We start from the raw sequence: 19,119 nt of genomic DNA on the forward strand, positions 1-19,119 counted from the left end.
ATTTCCTGATTACGTAATATCCGCCAGGTGTTTCTAATGAAGGTCGTTTCCGCCAGGTGTTTCTAATGAAGGTCGTTTCCGCCAGGTGTTTCTAATGAAGGTCGTTTCCGGCAGGTGTTTCTAATGAAGGTCGTTTCCGCCAGGTGTTTCTAATGAAGGTCGTATCCGCCAGGTGTTTCTAATGAAGGTCGTTCATTTCCTGTTATTGTAATAGTTATGTAACTTCCGGCAGGTGTTTCTAATGAAGGTCGTTCATTTCCTGGTTTCGTACTAGTTATGTAATTTCCGCCAGGTGTTTCTAATGAAGGTCGTTCTTTTCCTGTTATTGTAATAGTTATGTAATTTCCGCCAGGTGTTTCTTTGTCTCTTATTTATTAATTTTTCGGCGCGAGGTTCTGGTACGTGGTGAGTGACGTCATTAATTTATTTATGATTTAAGACGGTGAAACAAAGTGAAGCGGTTATTGTTGTACTATTTTCCAGTTGTTTTGTCTATTTTTGCGTAGAGTATCTCTTTACAGTATTTCATTATGTCTGGAAGTATATATTTTTCGCAAGGGAGTTGTGTAGATACTGTTATAATAATTAGCGATGATGAGGATACTGTTGTTGTTCCAGGCAGTGATATAGATGATCGTTACACGGAGGCCGAATAGGTTATCCTGCAGGTCTAGTCAGTCGTGGTTATAACAATGGTTAACAATGGGGATAGTATAAGACAATAGAGTATATCATTTCACTAGAATTGTTATATAGATTTGTTATATATTAATATACATTATAATATAAAATTAATAAATATTAAATAAAAATGATATGGTGATTTAGTTGCTTGTGATGAGAACAAATGGTTTACAATGGTTGAAGTCAATAGGTGTTATGTTTCGGATTATAATACAATGGATAACATAGGGTAAGGAAGTGAGACAATATAGTTTTTGTAAGATTTGAATTAGTCATAGAGTCAATAAAGATGCACCTGGTTAATTGAAACTAGTTAATTGAGGTTTTTGCTTGATCTAAGCCGACATAATCCAAAGACATAAGTTTTTCGATCCGGATATTATAACAATGACTAAAACAAAAAGATAAGAATGAATGAAGTTAAATAATAAGTATGTCTTGATTGAACTACACCGAAAGGTAATTAACCATCTTCCGGATTTGTTAACAAAGAGGATAAATCGAAAGCAGTGACACGGGGGTGTTTGACATACTATATTTCCTGATTCAAGCGTAATCGTTCGTTTCACTCTCTGTAACTCTCTACAGTCTATAAACATGAGTTTCAACTGTTTACCTACTCCGAAATTAGCAATTGGTGAGAAAGCCCGTAGGACAATGAAAAGAGTTATGGGGAGTTCTAATGGTCAAGCTGACGAGTGTAGCAGTTTAAAAATACCAACGATGGCTTCTACATCAGCGAATATATTGGATCCTAGAAATTCTTTTAACGGTCAAACAGATGAGTGTAACGGTTTTAGTAAAGCCTCAGGAATGAGCTCCCGGGATTTTGCCGTAATGACCGATGATGTACCAAAGATTTCCATAACTTCAAAGAATCGGATTTTCTTGTCTGAAAAACGCCATGTAGTGGCCCAACGATGGGGTGACGATGTTTATGTTTGTCTCAGAGAGTATTACCAAACGGAAGAATATGGTGCCTTCAAACCTGGACCTCTTGGTATTAATTTTCCCGTTCTGATGTGGCAAAAAGTTTTCAATAATATCGATTTAATTATTAAGGGACTGGAAGACTTACAAAGAGACATTAACATGGTGGAGGCAGTAAGAATCCCACTTTCGGACATAATTCATGTGGTAGTTAGTAACTGGAAAGAAGAACAATTTGTGTGTATTCGCCGCTATTACCAGTCTGAAGAAGGAGGCAAGTTTAAACCCGGTAAAAAAGGTGTAAACCTTCCAAAGAGTCAGTGGTTCAAGTTAATTGAAAAACACGGTGAAATACAAAAGATGATTGAGGAGGTTGGTAATGATAATGCAGCTACTGTTGAAGGGGGTGTTGACAAAAACGTTAATGGAGGACGTTTATTCAATTCAGAACATCAATTGCTACCTCCTGATAAGTTATCGGTGCAAAAGATAATAGGGGAAAATTTAGACTGTGATTACCTTCAACTTCTTGATAAAGGAGCAGCCGATACATTGTTTAAAAAATGTGAGGAAGAGATTGACTATTTTACCGGTGATCTTGCAAAGGTGAAAGTGTATGGAAAGTCGTTTAATATTCCTAGAAAACAGGTTAGTTCCATTATGTTTTTTTCCGTGGTTTTGTATTAATGACTTGTTAATTACTTGTATATCGTTTCCTTTGTTTTTCTTTATTTACCGCTGTGTAGCTATACTGTAGGTGTAATTTACTCTTTTACTGTAAATTGTTTTATTTAGGCGTGTTCATTTACATCTCGCCAAATAATAAATGACTTTCTTTGTATGGTTTCCTATCTGCAGGTTTCGTTTGGCGATTCGGGCTTAACTTACAAATATTCAGGCAATACAGTACCAGCTTTACCGTGGCCACCATTCCTGAAAGATCTCCGCGACCTTTTAAAATCGGTTACAGGACATTACTTCAATTTTGTTTTGGTCAACCGGTAAATATTCTTGTTTATTATTTTATTTATTTATTTTTTTCTTTTGATTAAAAGGGTCCATAGTTTACCTCTAAAACGATTGAACACTATCAGTATTCATACTGGATGATTTCTGCAATTTGTTAGATAAGATTGTTTTAATGGATAATTGGGGTTTTTTAGTCTCATCTTAAAATATCTTATTTTCTATTGTATTTTGTCGTTACTCTATAGATATGCTACTGGAAGTGATTACATTGGCGAACACAAAGATGATGAGAAAGACATGGATCACTTTAGTCCAATCGCCTCTGTATCATTGGGGCAAACACGTATGTTTAGATTTCGACATGGTGATGCGCGAGGTAAGAGTCCCAAAAGAATCATTGAGCCAGTAACTGTTGATCTTAAACACGGTACATTATTAATGATGAATTATCCCACTAATGAGTACTGGTACCATTCACTGCCTAAAAATCAATCCATCAAGCTACCAAGAATAAATCTCACGTTTAGAGATATTAAAAGATGAGAGAAATGTTACGCAAACATTACAGTCTTTAATAGTGATTGCAGATCTCAAGAATATCTACTGTTCATGATCTGTTCTCATTTAGTATAGTAGTACCAGTTGAATTATTTCTGTGATGATATTCCTACAAATGGTTGTATTATTGTATTGAAGTTAATTCACTTAGATCTAGGCCTAATTCCATTGATCGTTAATAATCATGTGATTGTTTGTCATTGTGTGGATAATGATTAACTTTACGAATAATTTCTTAAACGTAACTTGTAATGTATTTCTAATTGTTAAATACAATTTTTTATGTTTTTAATAAGTGTGTAAGTTTTTCTTTAAAGCGTTTTAATCGTAATTTCAAGAGTAATAGATACTTGTAACGTTTGAAACGGACTGGTAGATTAAAAAAAAAAAAAAAAAAAAAAAAAAAACACGTTATAATAACACTAATAATAGCACATATTTTCGTACATGTATCAATGATTTATCTACATATGGGTGATTAATATTATTACAATAAAGACCATGTACATCTACGATATTTTTACTGTAAGTGGTATTGTAAATAAAAATTATGAATTCAATCGTGAGAAATGACCGATAGCTGTGTATTATTTTATATTACTTTTATTATAATTGCAACAACAACAACAACAACTCAGAGAAATCATAATTATCGAATACAGAAAGACGTTTTGGTTACCAATTGTATTTCTTGACACTTAATACATGTTAACAGAAAACAAGACCTTCAACCGGAGCCAAAAATGGAAATTTGTTTACGCGCAGGTTATTGCCATTAGCTATTCTTAGAACTACTTTGGTTTTTATAAATATTGTCACTTTTTTTCTACACGTTTATCTACCGAGATTTTGTTTTCCTTTTTATGAATCTTCCGCTGTTCATAAGCATTATTAATTTTTTACAGGCCTTGTTCTTCGCTTTGCAGGCTAAATCTTATAACGGCATAGGCCTACATTTTAACGGTTCTTTGTAAATATCCTCTTATTGATTGTTACCTATAGTTCTCTGAATGTTTTAATTTACCGTAGATGATGAAAAAATCCCTTAATCTAGCACCATTTAAAAAAAAAAGGTTCCGCAGTAAATGGTTTATTTTTGGTGGTATTGATGGAATCATCGAGGCACAATATTAGGCTTAAAAACATGACGTCACTATTTTAAACGGTTTATCATACAAGAACAATTAACCAATCACAAAACTGAGCTACTGATTTGCGTAGAAGTTTCTGGAAATGACAAATTAAGGAAACACGTACACATTAATAAATATATATTAATTTTTATATAAATAATAGACAAAACAAAAGGAAATACACCAAACAAATCATTTTCGTTATGAATTTATAATAACTTTAAATTTTGTCCATCACAGGAGACGCGTTTAGCGTTTTCCAATTGTAAAACAGTTTCGCATTGCGTCGCAACACATGCACATACTGCAAGTACCGTACTGTAACAAGTCTACTGATATGTATTTTGTTGGTCACTCATCATTTTAGCCAACACATTATTTAACTCATCAGGTGTAATATCTTTTCACAAATCCTTTATATCTTTACTTTTTCTTGACAACTCATAACAAACAAGAATAGTACTCTGAATGAGTGTGGGAGAGGTGTGTGGGAGTACCATTCAACTAAACCTTGTCAATTTGTACTCGACCTACGATAAAACCATTTTTTAAAAGTTAACATAGCGACACGAGAAAACAATTGATAATAGGGATAAAAAGTTTTTCTTGCATTGTTATACAGTAACCTATGTTTTTCGGTGTTTTCACCATCTCATTGTTTATAATTACGTTTGTGAATATCGATAGTGTTTCTCTAGCAGAGTTATATTACTTGTTTATACTCGTATAGTTTGCAGTCCTCCATGTTGTTCGTATATTTTGTAAAAAGTGTACTTATGATTACTTTTAAAAACCAACTCATTTTATTTGCATTTTATCTACACCTCATGGTTAAAATGTGTTGTTTTTCATAGAGTGTGATGCTGCTTAAAACGTTATACTAGTATAACCACCAAAACGGTTTATTATCTGTAGGAAATCATCAATTGTAACATGCGGTAAACAATACAAATTAGTTTCACAAATTATTTTAAAAAATAGCACAATTGTTACAAATGAATTTAAGAAAATAAAGGTGTACAGATTTTATTTCGAAAAAGTGTAGGCCTAGACCTACAAAGATAATTTTACATAAAGTGTACAGAATAAATTAACAAAAAAAGGTCACACATTAAACTAATTCTTATGAAAGTGTACAGTGTACTTTGGTTATCAGGTATATCAACTTTAGTATTTTAAGTATAGGGCATATTTGTGGCAAACACACGGTCCCTTTTAATTGTTGGTAGAGGCCTTTTGCCGTTCGTAATTCAAACTGTTCGTAAAATTGAAGTTAATATTCTGAGATTAGGCCTATAGCCTATGATTGCAGCTTATACTAGTCAACGGTCTAAAAGAGCTGTATTGCAGGATGCGAAACATAAAAGTTCATTAATAAACAGTATATTATAACGATAAAGAAACGAATGTACGATACACCAATATAGCAATACAATAACTGATTAACTGAAAACTTGAAGTCTACTGTATTCCTACAATCATTCAAGTAGACATTGTTTGCTGAGTGTATGATACTTTCTCCAAAGAGAATTCGAACGGTGTGCTTTCGGACGTGTTTCTACGGTTATCAGAACGGGTCGATAATGAAAAAAAAAAAAACCAAAACAAACAAACAGCCTACTAACTCCCAAAAAATCAATACCTATAAATAAGCTGAACCTAACCCAAAAAATAATCTCTTCCATGCATCAAAATCGACCGAAAATGATCTGAACATTGAAAAGTGGACACGGACGTCTGTTCTTCTTTTATGTTTCCACGGCTTGGGATATCCCTGTTAGTGATGTAGCCATGCGGTCTACACACTTATGATGACCGCATCGCATAACATGTTCAGGGAACTTATTTTTCAACTCTCTGATACAATGTTTAAATACAAGTAGACTGGAAACCATTTAGGAACAGGGGTTTCTAATAATAAAAGTTGTTTAAAACTTTAGTTATGGTCAAGGGAAATTGTTCAAGACTTGGAGTAAATGGTCAAGACCGGGGGAGAAATGGTCAAGACCGGAAGAAAATAAAATTTCACCATTTTATAAGTTTATAGTCACTTATTGTGTTAAAATTCATTTATTATTAGACCTGTATACGTACTCAATAACTAAAAAAATTACTTTGTTACATTAATAACATATCTTTAGTGGTTAAGGTAATATATTTCTCTGTATACTGACGTCACAAATATAGATAAAGAGAGACTGTAACTAAATGTTTATTACTTATTAGGGTTACAGGGAGAGTTCCATGCAACATTAAAAGGTCAATTAATGAGCCACCCAACTTAATTAAGTACCGGTACTTAACAAATGTGCTCAAACTCAATAAGGGTTACAAATCTACAAAAGAGGATATTTTATTTTTAAACTAGGTTTAATAATTAAAAGGTCAATTACTTGAACTCTGAACATGGGAAAAAAGACTTGTGTCAATTGACACTTGAACTTGACCTCTATACAAGGACGAATAGACTGTGACAATTAACCATGACCTCTGTTCGGCCGTTTTATTGGGGGGCTCCCAATTTTCGACGAAGTCGAAAACTGAAACCCCCATGCTTTTGGGACCAGAGGTCATGGTTAATTGTCACAGTCTATTCGTCCTTGTATAGAGGCCAAGTTCAAGTGTCAATTGACACAAGTCTTTTTTCCCATGTTCAGAGTTCAAGTAATTGACCTTTTAATTATTAAACCTAGTTTAAAAATAAAATATCCTCTTTTGTAGATTTGTAACCCTTATTGAGTTTGAGCACATTTGTTAAGTACCGGTACTTAATTAAGTTGGGTGGCTCATTAATTGACCTTTTAATGTTGCATGGAACTCTCCCTGTAACCCTAATAAGTAATAAACATTTAGTTACAGTCTCTCTTTATCTATATTTGTGACGTCAGTATACAGAGAAATATATTACCTTAACCACTAAAGATATGTTATTAATGTAACAAAGTAATTTTTTTAGTTATTGAGTACGTATACAGGTCTAATAATAAATGAATTTTAACACAATAAGTGACTATAAACTTATAAAATGGTGAAATTTTATTTTCTTCCGGTCTTGACCATTTCTCCCCCGGTCTTGACCATTTACTCCAAGTCTTGAACAATTTCCCTTGACCATAACTAAAGTTTTAAACAACTTTTATTATTAGAAACCCCTGTTCCTAAATGGTTTCCAGTCTACTTGTATTTAAACATTGTATCAGAGAGTTGAAAAATAAGTTCCCTGAACATGTTATGCGATGCGGTCATCATAAGTGTGTAGACCGCATGGCTACATCACTAACAGGGATATCCCAAGCCGTGGAAACATAAAAGAAGAACAGACGTCCGTGTCCACTTTTCAATGTTCAGATCATTTTCGGTCGATTTTGATGCATGGAAGAGATTATTTTTTGGGTTAGGTTCAGCTTATTTATAGGTATTGATTTTTTGGGAGTTAGTAGGCTGTTTGTTTGTTTTGGTTTTTTTTTTTTTTCATTATCGACCCGTTCTGATAACCGTAGAAACACGTCCGAAAGCACATCGTTCGAATTCTCTTTGGAGAAAGTATCATACACTCAGCAAACAATGTCTACTTGAATGATTGTAGGAATACAGTAGACTTCAAGTTTTCAGTTAATCAGTTATTGTATTGCTATATTGGTGTATCGTACATTCGTTTCTTTATCGTTATAATATACTGTTTATTAATGAACTTTTATGTTTCGCATCCTGCAATACAGCTCTTTTAGACCGTTGACTAGTATAAGCTGCAATCATAGGCTATAGGCCTAATCTCAGAATATTAACCTCAATTTTACGAACAGTTTGAATTACGAACGGCAAAGGCCTCTACCAACAATTAAAAGGACCGTGTGTTTGCCACAAATATGCCCTATACTTAAAATACTAAAGTTGATATACCTGATAACCAAAGTACACTGTACACTTTCATAAGAATTAGTTTAATGTGTGACCTTTTTTTGTTAATTTATTATGTACACTTTATGTAAAATTATCTTTGTAGGTCTAGGCCTACACTTTTTCGAAATAAAATCTGTACACCTTTATTTTCTTAAATTCATTTGTAACAATTGTGCTATTTTTTAAAATAATTTGTGAAACTAATTTGTATTGTTTACCGCATGTTACAATTGATGATTTCCTACAGATAATAAACCGTTTTGGTGGTTATACTAGTATAACGTTTTAAGCAGCATCACACTCTATGAAAAACAACACATTTTAACCATGAGGTGTAGATAAAATGCAAATAAAATGAGTTGGTTTTTAAAAGTAATCATAAGTACACTTTTTACAAAATATACGAACAACATGGAGGACTGCAAACTATACGAGTATAAACAAGTAATATAACTCTGCTAGAGAAACACTATCGATATTCACAAACGTAATTATAAACAATGAGATGGTGAAAACACCGAAAAACATAGGTTACTGTATAACAATGCAAGAAAAACTTTTTATCCCTATTATCAATTGTTTTCTCGTGTCGCTATGTTAACTTTTAAAAAATGGTTTTATCGTAGGTCGAGTACAAATTGACAAGGTTTAGTTGAATGGTACTCCCACACACCTCTCCCACACTCATTCAGAGTACTATTCTTGTTTGTTATGAGTTGTCAAGAAAAAGTAAAGATATAAAGGATTTGTGAAAAGATATTACACCTGATGAGTTAAATAATGTGTTGGCTAAAATGATGAGTGACCAACAAAATACATATCAGTAGACTTGTTACAGTACGGTACTTGCAGTATGTGCATGTGTTGCGACGCAATGCGAAACTGTTTTACAATTGGAAAACGCTAAACGCGTCTCCTGTGATGGACAAAATTTAAAGTTATTATAAATTCATAACGAAAATGATTTGTTTGGTGTATTTCCTTTTGTTTTGTCTATTATTTATATAAAAATTAATATATATTTATTAATGTGTACGTGTTTCCTTAATTTGTCATTTCCAGAAACTTCTACGCAAATCAGTAGCTCAGTTTTGTGATTGGTTAATTGTTCTTGTATGATAAACCGTTTAAAATAGTGACGTCATGTTTTTAAGCCTAATATTGTGCCTCGATGATTCCATCAATACCACCAAAAATAAACCATTTACTGCGGAACCTTTTTTTTTTAAATGGTGCTAGATTAAGGGATTTTTTCATCATCTACGGTAAATTAAAACATTCAGAGAACTATAGGTAACAATCAATAAGAGGATATTTACAAAGAACCGTTAAAATGTAGGCCTATGCCGTTATAAGATTTAGCCTGCAAAGCGAAGAACAAGGCCTGTAAAAAATTAATAATGCTTATGAACAGCGGAAGATTCATAAAAAGGAAAACAAAATCTCGGTAGATAAACGTGTAGAAAAAAAGTGACAATATTTATAAAAACCAAAGTAGTTCTAAGAATAGCTAATGGCAATAACCTGCGCGTAAACAAATTTCCATTTTTGGCTCCGGTTGAAGGTCTTGTTTTCTGTTAACATGTATTAAGTGTCAAGAAATACAATTGGTAACCAAAACGTCTTTCTGTATTCGATAATTATGATTTCTCTGAGTTTTTTTTGTTGTTGTTGCAATTATAATAAAAGTAATATAAAATAATACACAGCTATCGGTCATTTCTCACGATTGAATTCATAATTTTTATTTACAATACCACTTACAGTAAAAATATCGTAGATGTACATGGTCTTTATTGTAATAATATTAATCACCCATATGTAGATAAATCATTGATACATGTACGAAAATATGTGCTATTATTAGTGTTATTATAACGTGTTTTTTTTTTGTTTTTTTTTTTTTTTTTGTTTAATCTACCAGTCCGTTTCAAACGTTACAAGTATCTATTACTCTTGAAATTACGATTAAAACGCTTTAAAGAAAAACTTACACACTTATTAAAAACATAAAAAATTGTATTTAACAATTAGAAATACATTACAAGTTACGTTTAAGAAATTATTCGTAAAGTTAATCATTATCCACACAATGACAAACAATCACATGATTATTAACGATCAATGGAATTAGGCCTAGATCTAAGTGAATTAACTTCAATACAATAATACAACCATTTGTAGGAATATCATCACAAAAATAATTCAACTGGTACTACTATACTAAATGAGAACAGATCATGAACAGTAGATATTCTTGAGATCTGCAATCACTATTAAAGACTGTAATGTTTGCGTAACATTTCTCTCATCTTTTAATATCTCTAAACGTGAGATTTATTCTTGGTAGCTTGATGGATTGATTTTTAGGCAGTGAATGGTACCAGTACTCATTAGTGGGATAATTCATCATTAATAATGTACCGTGTTTAAGATCAACAGTTACTGGCTCAATGATTCTTTTGGGACTCTTACCTCGCGCATCACCATGTCGAAATCTAAACATACGTGTTTGCCCCAATGATACAGAGGCGATTGGATTTAAAGTGATCCATGTCTTTCTCATCATCTTTGTGTTCGCCAATGTAATCACTTCCAGTAGCATATCTATAGAGTAACGACAAAATACAATAGAAAATAAGATATTTTAAGATGAGACTAAAAAACCCCAATTATCCATTAAAACAATCTTATCTAACAAATTGCAGAAATCATCCAGTATGAATACTGATAGTGTTCAATCGTTTTAGAGGTAAACTATGGACCCTTTTAATCAAAAGAAAAAAATAAATAAATAAAATAATAAACAAGAATATTTACCGGTTGACCAAAACAAAATTGAAGTAATGTCCTGTAACCGATTTTAAAAGGTCGCGGAGATCTTTCAGGAATGGTGGCCACGGTAAAGCTGGTACTGTATTGCCTGAATATTTGTAAGTTAAGCCCGAATCGCCAAACGAAACCTGCAGATAGGAAACCATACAAAGAAAGTCATTTATTATTTGGCGAGATGTAAATGAACACGCCTAAATAAAACAATTTACAGTAAAAGAGTAAATTACACCTACAGTATAGCTACACAGCGGTAAATAAAGAAAAACAAAGGAAACGATATACAAGTAATTAACAAGTCATTAATACAAAACCACGGAAAAAAACATAATGGAACTAACCTGTTTTCTAGGAATATTAAACCACTTTCCATACACTTTCACCTTTGCAAGATCACCGGTAAAATAGTCAATCTCTTCCTCACATTTTTTAAACAATGTATCGGCTGCTCCTTTATCAAGAAGTTGAAGGTAATCACAGTCTAAATTTTCCCCTATTATCTTTTGCACCGATAACTTATCAGGAGGTAGCAATTGATGTTCTGAATTGAATAAACGTCCTCCATTAACGTTTTTGTCAACACCCCCTTCAACAGTAGCTGCATTATCATTACCAACCTCCTCAATCATCTTTTGTATTTCACCGTGTTTTTCAATTAACTTGAACCACTGACTCTTTGGAAGGTTTACACCTTTTTTACCGGGTTTAAACTTGCCTCCTTCTTCAGACTGGTAATAGCGGCGAATACACACAAATTGTTCTTCTTTCCAGTTACTAACTACCACATGAATTATGTCCGAAAGTGGGATTCTTACTGCCTCCACCATGTTAATGTCTCTTTGTAAGTCTTCCAGTCCCTTAATAATTAAATCGATATTATTGAAAACTTTTTGCCACATCAGAACGGGAAAATTAATACCAAGAGGTCCAGGTTTGAAGGCACCATATTCTTCCGTTTGGTAATACTCTCTGAGACAAACATAAACATCGTCACCCCATCGTTGGGCCACTACATGGCGTTTTTCAGACAAGAAAATCCGATTCTTTGAAGTTATGGAAATCTTTGGTACATCATCGGTCATTACGGCAAAATCCCGGGAGCTCATTCCTGAGGCTTTACTAAAACCGTTACACTCATCTGTTTGACCGTTAAAAGAATTTCTAGGATCCAATATATTCGCTGATGTAGAAGCCATCGTTGGTATTTTTAAACTGCTACACTCGTCAGCTTGACCATTAGAACTCCCCATAACTCTTTTCATTGTCCTACGGGCTTTCTCACCAATTGCTAATTTCGGAGTAGGTAAACAGTTGAAACTCATGTTTATAGACTGTAGAGAGTTACAGAGAGTGAAACGAACGATTACGCTTGAATCAGGAAATATAGTATGTCAAACACCCCCGTGTCACTGCTTTCGATTTATCCTCTTTGTTAACAAATCCGGAAGATGGTTAATTACCTTTCGGTGTAGTTCAATCAAGACATACTTATTATTTAACTTCATTCATTCTTATCTTTTTGTTTTAGTCATTGTTATAATATCCGGATCGAAAAACTTATGTCTTTGGATTATGTCGGCTTAGATCAAGCAAAAACCTCAATTAACTAGTTTCAATTAACCAGGTGCATCTTTATTGACTCTATGACTAATTCAAATCTTACAAAAACTATATTGTCTCACTTCCTTACCCTATGTTAACCATTGTATTATAATCCGAAACATAACACCTATTGACTTCAACCATTGTAAACCATTTGTTCTCATCACAAGCAACTAAATCACCATATCATTTTTATTTAATATTTATTAATTTTATATTATAATGTATATTAATATATAACAAATCTATATAACAATTCTAGTGAAATGATATACTCTATTGTCTTATACTATCCCCATTGTTAACCATTGTTATAACCACGACTGACTAGACCTGCAGGATAACCTCTTCGGCCTCCGTGTAACGATCATCTATATCACTGCCTGGAACAACAACAGTATCCTCATCATCGCTAATTATTATAACAGTATCTACACAACTCCCTTGCGAAAAATATATACTTCCAGACATAATGAAATACTGTAAAGAGATACTCTACGCAAAAATAGACAAAACAACTGGAGAATAGTACAACAATAACCGCTTCACTTTGTTTCACCGTCTTAAATCATAAATAAATTAATGACGTCACTCACCACGTACCAGAACCTCGCGCCGAAAAATTAATAAATAAGAGACAAAGAAACACCTGGCGGAAATTACATAACTATTACAATAACAGAAAAAGAACGACCTTCATTAGAAACACCTGGCGGAAATTACATAACTAGTACGAAACCAGGAAATGAACGACCTTCATTAGAAACACCTGCCGGAAGTTACATAACTATTACAATAACAGGAAATGAACGACCTTCATTAGAAACACCTGGCGGATACGACCTTCATTAGAAACACCTGGCGGAAACGACCTTCATTAGAAACACCTGCCGGAAACGACCTTTATTAGAAACACCTGGCGGAAACGACCTTCATTAGAAACACCTGGCGGAAACGACCTTCATTAGAAACACCTGGCGGATATTACGTAATCAGGAAATACACCAAGGTCGGGTCTGAAGTATCACTACTTCTACTGACCACTACGTTCCAAGATAGAAGCTATCGAAACATTTCCTGTACCCGACACAGTCCGTAAACTGCGTGAATTCTTAGGCTTAATCAACTTCTACAGGCGTTTTATTCCTCAATGTTCAGATATAGTTCATCCGTTGACTGATTTACTGGCAGGTAAACCTCGAAAATCAATTACATTACCACCGACGGCGATTACGGCTTTTGAGGCTGTTAAGGTAGCACTTGCAGAGGCAACTTATCTGGAACATCCCGATTCATCCGCCACATTATGTTTAATGGTTGATGCATCTAACTTTGCGGTTGGTGGTGTGCTACAACAGATGGTAAAAGACGTCTGGCATCCTATCGCATTCTTCTCGCGCAGAATGAATCCAGCTGAAACAAGGTACAGCACATTCGGACGAGAACTGTTAGCCGCTTACCTTGCTATCCGACATTTTCGTCATTTGCTTGAAGCAAGGGAATTTTTCATCCTCACAGACCACAAACCGCTCACATTTGCACTGAAAGCAAGCTCGGACCGCTACTCACCTCGAGAGATTCGTCACCTAGATTACATCTCACAATTTACCACCGATGTCCGACACGTTAAGGGTTCGCAAAACGAAGTTGCAGACGCATTATCTCGCATCAATCTTAACACCTTTAACACACCTGTCCTTACTGCGAAGTCGTCAGATGTCATCGACTTCACAGTCATGGCCGAGCAGCAGAAGAATGATGAGGAGTTACTTCGCCATTTGCAGGAATCAACTTTTGATTTACATGACGCACCAATAGCCACCAGTGATGGAACTATCGTATGTGACATAAGTACGGGCACTCCTCGACCTTTCGTCCCTAAGGAGTTGCGCAGGGCCGTTTTCGATTCGTTACATTCACTATCGCATCCTGGAATTAGGGCTACATTGAAGTTAGTGAGTACTCGATACGTTTGGCCTAGCATGAATCGAGACGTACGTAACTGGGCGAAGTGTTGTGTTCAGTGTCAAAAGGCAAAAGTACATCGCCACACTATTACACCGTTGGGAACTTTTGCCACACCAGACGCGCGTTTCGATCACGTCCACATCGACCTTGTTGGTCCGCTTCCACCGTCTGATGGCAACAGCTACCTATTGACATGCATTGACCGTTTTACGAGATGGGCAGAGGCCATACCTATTCCCGATATTTCGGCAGCAACCGTCGCTAAAGCTTTAGTTTGTAAATGGGTGTCCATGTTTGGGGCACCATCGACCATTACTACCGATCGTGGCAGCCAGTTTGAATCATCGCTGTATAATGCGCTAGTGAACTTACTGGGTACGAAACGCATACACACTACATCATACCACCCAATAGCCAATGGATTAGTAGAAAGGTTCCATCGCCAACTCAAAGGTTCGCTTAAGGCCCTCGACGACCCTCAGCTATGGTCAGATGCTTTACCGCTAGTACTTCTTGGTCTTCGCACGGTGGTCAAGGAAGACTTGGGGCTATCGTCAGCAGAATTAGTTTTCGGCACCACGTTACGTTTGCCAGGGCAGTTTGTTACGCCTTCTTCCACTAATGCTGACTTGGACCCTAGTAACTATATTCATCGACTGCAGCGCATTATGCAAAACATACGTCCAACACCGACGCGACACAATTCTCGTAAGGTACACGTACATACAGATTTAGCTAAGTGTACACACGTTTTCATTCGCTGTGATAAAGTCCGCAAGCCTCTACAGTGCCCTTACAATGGCCCGTTTAAAGTTGTTAGCAGGAGCGACAAATTTTTCATTGTACAACTTGCAGGAAAACAGGACACAGTAAGTCTCGATAGACTGAAACCGGCTTACTTAGATACGGATCAAACTAATTCTACGGACCTAGTCAGGCAGCAACATCATACGACAGAGACGCACATTGCAATCGCACCGTCGCCACCCCGCCAAACTCGCTCTGGACGACACGTACATTGGCCACAAAAATTCAATGAGCATGACTGTACCTGAATACTTTTTACTAACTTTATGAACTTATTTTTTCTATCGCTCTCACCTAGCGGCAAAGAGCTAGGGGGGAGCTATGTAGGAACTTCACACACATATTTGCGTGTGTGCGCTCAACGCGTAAAGTTATGCAAATTGCTGTTGTAAATATAGCGAACGCGCAACGAGCGATCTCTCTCTCTCTGCGTCAAGTTTTCAACGAGAAGACATCGACATTTTTATGAGCAAACCATTGCGAGTTTTAGTACAAGTTTTACGATAATAATTAGTTGTCCTAATTATTAGCACTATTACATTTTGATATTTAGCGTTTTAACTTTACATATTTTACTACGTGTTACTGTATGTTATCGTGTTTCAATTATTGTACCGTTGTATATATTATTGTCCTGAACTAGCCTAGCCTTACACTGCGCACGTACGTACGCGCTTCGTGTGGATATGTGGTTTCTACACTCCGTATAGTTTATTTACTTCGAGCCTAGGATACTTCCAGCTTTGGACATCGTTTGACTGCTACAATACTCCATTACCGTATTCTAAATAGGGTAAGTAAAGACCGAATTACCTATTCCCTAAAACACTACATCAATCACCCCGGTGCTGTCAATCAAATCACTATTGCAAGCGCACACGTGGAACGTAACTGACTCTGGTTTAAACGTTTAAACACTGGAACATATCGACAAATCTCATATAAAAACATAATAATCCGAATTTACACACAATTTATTTAATTTTGAATGTAGTCCAGTGTAATATTTTCTTTGTGGCTATTGAGATTATCATTTATTATTTTAAAAATTAGGGCCTAACAATTATTTTTCTTTTTAAAATGACTGCATTTCCGCCTTGTAGACTGTACGTACATTAAATAGGCCTTACATGGTTAGGTTGACGTAAAAATAGGGTAGGTACGATATGTATTTAAAATAAAAAATGTATTTGTTAATTAGCATAAAAATGTATCAATGAAGGAAAATTATTATATGGTATTCTTTCAGTTCCTAAAAAAAATTTAATTTTCATGCATTGAGACATCAGTATTATATATAATTTTCCCCTTTTCAATAATTATGCCTACATAGAATCGCAGGGTAGAGTTACACCAATATTAGGCCTACATTATTTTAGGCTTTCTGTTAAGGTAGAATGCACACGAACAATTTCAATATTTTCAGCAGAAAAAAAAAATCACAAATTTGTTTGTGCCTTTAAAAGAAAATAAAGAACAGGACAATATCGTACAATTATTATTTTAAGCAAAAAAGGTGTATTTTAAGCAAAAAACCTATTTTGTTTGCATAATATATTGTATTTCTGTGACAACATGTTACATTTTCACGTCATTGACCTTTAACAGCTCGGTGTTGAACCACAAAAACCGTTTACACTTCGTGTCTCCGGTGTAGATTCGACTACACCGGAGAAGGTACACCGGAAAACATTCAGCTTCGTTTCACCCCGGGGAGAGCACACCGGGGTGGTTGGATTTTCCCATTTACACCAGTCAATAAAAACCACAACACCGGCGTTTAACGGCCCGGTGTACTAACAACTGCGGGGTTACACCGCTGTTACGGTGATAGTGTAAAAGGGGTATAGGAGTGATTGTTTAGAGCTTATTTATCGTGGGGCGCAGTGTGCATTGGTCGCACCTCTAACTGTATAAGCCTGGCCTTTTATAAGAATTGGTAGAACCATGATGCTCATACCCGGGTGCTCATATTACTCACTGTAGTTCAGTTATAAACCGACGGACTGGGGTGAGCGCAGTATGGCGTATTGAAACTCCTGACATAGTCTGGGTTCCAGACGGAGTTTTGTCTTAATATTAGTAACAAGGCCAACAGCCATTAAGTCGCGTGCTACAATGCATAGTGATACCGGACCGACAGACAGACCGATAGACCGACAGACAGACCGACAGACAGACAGACAGACCGACATAGTGAACTATACTGACCGAAATTACTGAACATTTAAAAATGTTGAAATGTTTAAAAACATTTATATTTTTTTAATTTACACGTGCGTAGCCTGTCACTTTTGACGTGCTCGTATAACGTAATTTCGAGTTGAAAAGTAAGTCAAGAAAACAGAAATCGGGCAAAAAGAGTGCGCAATAACATTTAACGCGCAGTGCGCGCGCAAAAATATGCGCACTCATGGCAATTTTGTAAACGCTTAAAATTTCCTGAAATGTACTCTTATTTCATCGAAAATAATTTTTTGAAAATTTTAAGCGCGCGTACGCATGCGTTACATGCGCTACGCACGTAATGGTATTGCCATATGATGATTTATGCCCTGAAATTTATGAGTACCAAATTTTATTTAATTGTGATTCATGGTTGTGAAGATATGATTACAAACGTGATTTCGTTAAATCGTGCGTAGACCGCGTAATTTTTTATTGCGCACCGTGAAAACATAACCACATTGATTCCTGGCCATAAGGAATATACTGTGAAAAATTGACCTAGCTAGATTAAACTGATATCAAGATAAGGTCAGAAAGCGATAAAACGCATAGTGATACCGGACCGACAGACAGACAGACAGACCGACAGACAGACCGACCGACATAGTGAACTATAGAGTCGCTTCCACGCGACTAAAAAGATAAATATTTTGGCACATATGGCGTTTCATACGTATACTACTTGATTTTGAATATTCCGTCTGGGGAAACACGCACAAGTCACGTGGTTTGACACCAAGAATTCTTGGTGCATACGATTATCCGGTTGACTAGTTTCAGCTGCATGCGATTGGCTACTCACTCGTACACCGTTTTAAATATTCATATTTCAGAATTTCAAAGACTCAACAACTAAGATGATGCGCATGACAATGTGTACTTGGGTACATTTATGAAAGTTTCTGAAGGCTAGAAATTATTTTAATATGCCTAGTAGTCTGGTAAACATTTGATGGGATTTTTCCCAAGAACATGAAAACTCGTCTTGATATGATAGGCTAGCTTCTCCGCAAATCAAACATTGAATGGATCATTTATTACGCGGAGATAATTTTGATTTAATTCCCACCCAGACCCTTTCCTGTTCTGTGTGGTGGTGTAGCCCTGTTGTGTGCCGGTGGTATGTAGGCCTACTTTATTGGCGTTTTATTTGGCAGGTCATACGTGCGAGTTGAGTAGGACCTACGAAAGAGGCCTAGGCCAAGGACTAAACAATTAATAAACAAAACAACTTGGCATTACGATTTTATATTTCAACAGTCTCGATCGTACATTCAGCACTGTCCGTACTCGATCTTTTTCATTTTGAAACAAAGTGATCATTGGTTGATTCGAAATCCATATTTACATACTGCCCGCCCCATATAGCCAAATACGGTATGATAACCTACGTCATTCTTATCGGATGTTTGCGGTCTGCAAATCGATTTCTATACGTGTTTCACAAGTCTGTATTTTCAGACAAAAATCGCGGTCGAAATAAAAACAAATAAATTTAAAAAAAAGA

At 35.5% G+C, this 19,119-nt stretch overlaps 2 protein-coding genes across 2 annotated transcripts; one reads left to right on the forward strand and one right to left on the reverse strand.

Moving 5' to 3' along the window:
- Positions 1–1,223: 1,223 nt before the first annotated feature.
- Positions 1,224–3,548, forward strand: LOC144845875 (uncharacterized). The gene is made up of 3 exons (XM_078703355.1): positions 1,224–2,262; positions 2,473–2,615; positions 2,829–3,548. The coding sequence occupies exons 1-3, from the start codon at positions 1,282–1,284 to the stop codon at positions 3,124–3,126; spliced, it is 1,422 nt and encodes a 473-aa protein (XP_078559481.1). The 5' UTR covers positions 1,224–1,281; the 3' UTR covers positions 3,127–3,548.
- Positions 3,549–10,672: 7,124 nt separating this feature from the next.
- Positions 10,673–12,386, reverse strand: LOC144845648 (uncharacterized). The gene is made up of 3 exons (XM_078703083.1): positions 11,348–12,386; positions 10,995–11,137; positions 10,673–10,781 (listed from the first exon to the last, which is right to left on the reverse strand). The coding sequence occupies exons 1-3, from the start codon at positions 12,326–12,328 to the stop codon at positions 10,673–10,675; spliced, it is 1,233 nt and encodes a 410-aa protein (XP_078559209.1). The 5' UTR covers positions 12,329–12,386.
- Positions 12,387–19,119: the final 6,733 nt, after the last annotated feature.

Source organism: Antedon bifida, chromosome 6 (genome assembly GCF_963402885.1).
Source record: "Antedon bifida chromosome 6, ecAntBifi1.1, whole genome shotgun sequence".
Classification (NCBI taxonomy): domain Eukaryota; kingdom Metazoa; phylum Echinodermata; class Crinoidea; order Comatulida; family Antedonidae; genus Antedon; species Antedon bifida.